General features: G+C 59.1%; 1 protein-coding gene across 4 annotated transcripts in view; it reads left to right on the top strand.

The window, feature by feature from the left end:
* Positions 1 to 809: 809 nt before the first annotated feature.
* AXL (AXL receptor tyrosine kinase) overlaps positions 810 to 6000 on the top strand; it is a 27539-nt gene continuing 22348 nt past the window's right edge. Inside the window, exons 1-4 of one of the 4 annotated variants that reach the window (XM_077850723.1) lie at positions 810 to 1084; positions 2218 to 2440; positions 2762 to 2862; positions 3456 to 3632. In XM_077850723.1, coding sequence (XP_077706849.1) covers positions 1021 to 1084; positions 2218 to 2440; positions 2762 to 2862; positions 3456 to 3632 — 565 coding nt within the window. In that variant the 5' untranslated portion in view covers positions 810 to 1020. Of the gene's footprint in view, positions 1085 to 2214; positions 2441 to 2761; positions 2863 to 3455; positions 3633 to 6000 lie in introns of all 4 variants that reach the window. The other 3 variants (XM_077850713.1, XM_077850709.1, XM_077850706.1) reach the window with 3 other exon arrangements.

The raw sequence follows: 6000 nt of genomic DNA, 5'->3' as shown, positions 1-6000 counted from the left end.
GAAGAACTGCATGTGTCCTGACATCCTCCCTCTGGCTTACCAAGTGGGCTCTATCCTTATTCCCCCATCTTACAGACGGACACACAGAGGCTCAGGGAGGCCAGTCACTTGCAAGGTCACACAGCGAGAGGTAGAGCTGGGATTCCAACCCGGATCTTTGGGCACCCCTAGTGAGTGCCCCTACCCTTGTGTCCTGTTTCTCTGCCCTCGTGGGGTGGGTCTTTTTTTTGTTATGAGGGCCCACGTCTGCCCTGAGTCTACGCAGGGGATGCCCACCCAGCTGCGTCCTCCCGTTTCTGGTTTCTGAGTTTCTGCGGGCACGGAGTTCCTGATCCGGCTTGTCTGAGTGGGTCCGTGGGCCAGCAGCGTGCCCCTGCACGCCTCCCGCTGTCCCAGCCTCCGAGTGTGGATGACATCTGAGTGTGTGTGTCCCGCCGAGGAGCTGAGAGTGTGAGGGGGGGTGCCTGCCGGGGCTGGGCTGGGGGGTGGAGGCAGAGGAGGGGGCTGTCTCAAGGGCTGAGAGAGGAGTGGAGTTCTGGAAGAATGTTTACCAGACGCTGAAGAGCCTGGAGGGACAGCGCCCAGAGCCGGGATAGAGCCACCCGCACAGCCTCCCTGCCTCGCTGGCCGGGATTCGGGGTGCAGCCTTTGGGGACCCCTTCCCCCTCCGCAGCCTCCCTCCGAGGCCCCTTTAAGACAGGGCCGGTCCTCCCCTCCCCGAGTTAACCCCTCCAAGCCCGGTGGCCCCCGGGGCTCCGGCCTGGTGGGCGGGGGCGGAGGCGGAGGGGGAGCCAGGGGCGGGGAAGGGTTGCCCGAAGTCTGGGAGGGAGAGTAGGAGGCTGGGGAGCAAGGAGGGCGGCCGCTGAGCGAGGGGCCCGCCGCGGCAGGCAGGCAGTGCCAGATCCCGGGAGCCCGCAGCCGGGGGGGAGGGCCGGGGACAGCCCGGCCCTGCCCCCTCTCCCGCGGGGCGCCCAGCAACTTCTGAGGAAAGTTTGGCATCGTTTGCGTGGTGCCCCGAGGATGGGCAGGGTCCCGCTGGCCTGGTGCTTGGCGCTGTGCTGCTGGGGGTGCCTGGCCCCCCCGGGTGAGTGATGGGGGCCCGAGCGGGGAGGACCCCCGTGGCTGGGCTGGGGCAGGAGGGAGCGGTGTGGGGGTGGATGGCAGGTGTTGGGGGGAGTCCGGGCTGGCTCCAGGAGCGTCTGAGGGACCCCGAGAGGGAGACAGGGAGGCCCGGAGACAAGCGGAGAGGGGCCGGCGAGAGAAAGGGGCTCCGAGAGGAACAGGACCAGAAACAGAAACTCGGAGGGTCCGAGTCGGAAAGAGGTGGACATAGAGGGCTGGAGCGGGGCTGGGCTTGCCCCGGAGGGCCTTAGGGAGAGGGGCTGAGCTGGGGGCTGCCCCGGAAGGAATCTTCCAGAAAGGAGTAATTAAGTCAGGCAGTGGGTTGAGGAGGGCTGCGGAGCTCTGGGGAAAACCCTCCTCACTGTCACCCCCACACACACACTTGTCCTTACCCCGTCACTGCCTGTCTGCTCCACCTCTGGGCCAAAGTTCTCTGGTGCTGGCTCTATCTCCACCATCTCTGTGAGATTCATTTCTCTGACCTGGTCTCCATCTTTATCTCTCCCTATTTTCTAGATGTCTCTATGATGTCTCTTTCTCTGTCTCTGTCTGTGTCTCTGTTTCCTTCAGTGTCTCTCCCCTAACTTCCTTCCCTCTCACTGTCTCTCTCCTCATCTCTCATCCCCTGTGTCTCTCCAGTCTCTGTTCTTTGCTGTCTCTGACTCCTCTTGCCTGACTTTGGCTTCTCTCCGTCTCTCCTTCCCTCTTTCTCTCTCTCTCTCCTCTCCCTCCCCACCTCTTTTTCATCCTCACCATCCACCAGCCCGATCTATCAAGTCCCTAGAGACCCTAAGGGAGGGCAGCAGGGGTGGGGGAGCCAGGGGGCTGGCCCTGCCGGGCAGGCCGGGCAGTCCAGGGGCGTGGGAGGCTGCCAGACCCGGGCCTACTTCCCGACGGACCAAGGATAGGGGCCCCTGGGAGGATGGAGGCCGGACCCCAGTCCCCTGGGAAGGCTCCCATCCTCCCCCAAGCCTCCACCCTCCACCGCCCCCCCGCTGAGGTCACTTTACAACTATGTGAGCCTAAGGGCCTGGCAGGCTGGGAGGAAGCAGGGGTTCCTAAGCTAAGTCTTCCCTGTCTCCGGTCTCCCAGCAGGCACACAGGCTGAGGCAGACCCCTTTGTGGGGAGTCCAAGGAACATCACCGGTGCCCGAGGACTCACCGGGGCCCTTCGGTGTGAGCTCCAGGTTCAGGGGGAGCCCCCCGAGGTGACGTGGCTTCGGGATGGACAGGTGCTGGAGCTGGCGGACAGTACCCAGACCCAGGTGCCCCTGGGTGAAGACGGGCAGGATGACTGGAAGGTGGTCAGCCAACTCAGGTGCCCAGCCTCCCCCTGACCGGCTTCACCCCTCCTGATCCCTGTCCTCCCCCACTGCCACCTCCAGCACGTGGTGGGTGAAAAGCTATGGGCAGGAGCCCCACCTGGGCTAGGACCCTGGTGTGGCCACTCGCTAGCCGTGTGGCTTGGAGCATGTGATGTAACTCTGGGTTTCACTTTCCTGTTCTGTAAGACGAGTTAATAATACTACCCACTTCTTAGCTTTGAGGAGTTTCTAGTCCAAACCCCCTGTTTCAGTTCTGATTACCCCCGCCCAGTGTCCGGCACTGACCCTTTCTCTCTCTCCTCTTGCCTGGTTAGAATCTCATCCCTGCAGCTCTCAGACGCCGGGTGGTACCAATGTGCCGTGGTCCTGGGAGGAAAGACCTTCGTGTCGCAGCCTGGCTACGTTGGGCTGGAGGGTGAGCCCTGGGCTCAGAGGCCATGGGAGGGCAAGAAACCTGAGTGATCAGAACGTGCTGGAGAATTCAGGGTGTCCCCCGGGGACATGCAGCCTGGGAGTGTCAGCGATCTTTGGGGGTCAGGAATTACTGAGGAATCTCTGAATTACTAGGGGCAGGACTGGGTGAGATGATCTGTCCCTGGGTGGGGGGGAAGACATCTTGGGGGTTGTGGCATGTCCTAGGGTCATAGTGGGGGTAGGACATTCTGGGGATTGGATAAGGGGTCAGAGGTACAATTTAACCCTCTCCCCCACCCCTGGGGCCCTCACTTTACCCATTGGTAAAATGGGATGAGAAGCCAGACATTTTGGAAAAGAGACATGAGGGACTCAGATGTCCCTCGGGTCAGACACTGGCTGGGGCATCAGATACTGGGATCATGTGATCTGAGGGTAGAGGCCTGAGAGGTCAGACATCTGAAGGAAGTTTGGGTGTCCTTCGGGATCAGATATGGGGGGGTAAAGAATCTGCAGCCTGCAACGTCCTAGCAGTGAGTCAGACACCTGGGGAGGGGGACTCAGAGGGACCTCAATGACTACCACCCTCCCCAGGCCTGCCTTACTTCCTGGAGGAGCCCGAGGACAGAACCGTGGCCGCCAATACCCCCTTTAACCTGAGCTGCCGGGCTGAGGGACCCCCAGAGCCTGTGGATCTACTCTGGCTCCAGGATGCCGTCCCCCTACCTCTAGCCGCGACCCACAGTGCCCAGCACACGCTGCGCATTCCAGGTAAGCCTGGGGTTGTAGCCAGCTCAGCACCGAAGGCCAGACAGGATGGGAGTGGGGAGGGATCCCTGGGTGGCACAGCGATTTGGCGCCTGCCTTTGGCCCAGGGCGCGATCCTGGAGACCTGGGATCGAATCCCACGTCGGGCTCCCGGTGCATGGAGCCTGCTTCTCCCTCTGCCTGTGTCTCTGCCTCTCTCTCTCTCTGTATGTGACTATCATAAATAAATAAAAATTTAAAAAAAAAAAAAAAAAAAAGGATGGGAGTGGGGAGCATGGGCACCTCCCGTGCCTCTGTCCCTCTGTCCTTCATTGTCTGTCTCATTGTCCACCCCCCCTCTTTCTCTCTCTCTGTTTTCTCTCTGTCTATCTGTCCCTGCATGTCTGTCCCTATCTATCCCCTCGTGTCCCTCTGTATGCTTTCTCTGGCCCCTTCTGTCTCTCTGTCATCTCGTTCTCTGTTTCTCTTTTTTCTGCTTCTCTGTATGTGTCTGTCTCCCTGTCCCTCTGTCTCCTCATTCATCCCAGCCTGTCTGAATAGAACCCTTTGTCCTGGGTTTCCTCTGAGCTGCCCCATGGCCCAAATGTGTGTGTGGGCCTAATGCCCCGTTATCAGCCCTTGACCCTAAGCAGGGCATCGGAAGTAACCCTGCCCTCCTCTCCTCCACCTCCTTCAACCTGCCCACCTCTGGATCTGAAAAGCTTCACTGGGGCAGGCCAAGCTGAAAGCAGAGACAGAAGAGAGGGTGGGACAGTCACCGGGAGAGAGAGAACAAGAGACACAGGAGAGACAGGCCACCCGGGTAACCTAAGATGGAGAGAGAGACAGGACAGAGAGGTCTGAGAAGCAATAGAGACTCTCCTAGTTCCATCCCCTTCAGCACCGCATCAATGGGCAGGACCTCACTTGGGATCACGGAACAGTCAGAGGCAGAGCTAGGGCCGCTGGATGCAGAGGTCCCCCCTACCACGCTCACTGAGGAAGGAGAGATTGGGGAACACAACCGGGTTAGGATCAGGCAGAGGGAGGCAGCTGACCGTGGAGGGCTTCAGCTTCTGGCACCTCCAACCTGCAGCCTCATCTGCAGAGATGGGAGGGGAACCTCCTGCCTGAGGGTCTCCCCAGGCAGGAGAGGGAGGTGTCCACATTCTCAACATTCCGGGGACCCTGAGTGTGCAAGGATGAGGTGGTGAGCATGCCAGCCCTTAGAGGGGTGACTCAGGTCCGTGGCTCTGGGGTCTGAGTCAACCTGGCAGGACCCTGGAGATGGGAATGGAGTGGGGGATGGGCCCCGCACCCCATCCCAGGAAGGAGAAATGCCCCACACACACCCCTCGCCACGGGCATAAGAGGGCCTGCGTGTGTATCAGTGTGTGGTAGAGCTGTAGGGGGAGGCTGTCTGTATGTGTGTCTCTGTGTGTGTGTGTGAGGTCTGGGTGTGGACGCATCCATGTCCCACTGGATCTGCATCTCTGTGTCTCAGTGTCTGTTGGCATCAACCTCCTTGGATGAGGCTGCACTTTAGGGCAGGCCAGCTTCTATGGATTTTTAGTGTGTGCACGCACGTGTGTGTGTGTCTAAGAATACCAGTGTCAGCCTGGTGTCTGTCCTCCTTTGTGTTTGTGTGTTCACAGGTGTGACTCATTGTGTGAAGGTGGAGTGTGGGTGTGGGGGCGGGGTGGAGAGATGGCAAAGTGAGGGAAGGCAGTGTTTTGTGGCTGTTTAGTATATACCTCCTTTAGTCACCTCACAGGTGTGCATCTATGGCTGTGAGTGTGTCTTGGTGGGGGCATCTGTATCCTTGTGGAATCAGGATGTATCAGTGGACAGCTCGGTGTTCCTCGGTGTGTTGCTCCTGACTATGGCTGTCCGTGTGTATTTATGCCTGTGTCCATGGATGTCTCTGTGGTTTCTCGTATGTGTCACAAGGTGAGTGTGTTGGTCTGTGACTCTCACATGGACCCTGTATCTGTGCATGTGTGTGTGTGTGTCTGTGTGTATGAAGGAGAGAGATTCACAGCAGGCAGCAACAACTCACAACTGCTTCTGTCCTGTTTCCCTGTGTATCAACCCCAGCCCTGATTTCCTCTTGGGCCATAAACTTACCAACCAGCGTGTATGTGTGCGTCTATGCCGCCTCCGTGCACACGGCAGCTGAGTGTCTGCATCAGTGTTTATGCAAGCGTGTGTTTTTGTATAGTCTGCATCTCCGTATATGTGTCTGAAGCAACCTGAGTGTCCAGCTGTGTTTGAAGGACTGGCTGTGTTTGTTTGCAAGCAAGTCAACATCAACCTCATTCATGTCCTGGTGTGTATCCGCGGGGCTGCCTCGACTTCCATGTGCGTGTGTCGCTCGCGGTGTGTGTGTATT

This window comes from Canis aureus, chromosome 1, assembly GCF_053574225.1.
Source record: "Canis aureus isolate CA01 chromosome 1, VMU_Caureus_v.1.0, whole genome shotgun sequence".
NCBI classification, from domain to species: domain Eukaryota; kingdom Metazoa; phylum Chordata; class Mammalia; order Carnivora; family Canidae; genus Canis; species Canis aureus.
The sequence above is the reverse complement of the archived record's forward strand: the minus strand, read 5'-3'. Positions and strand labels throughout refer to the sequence as shown.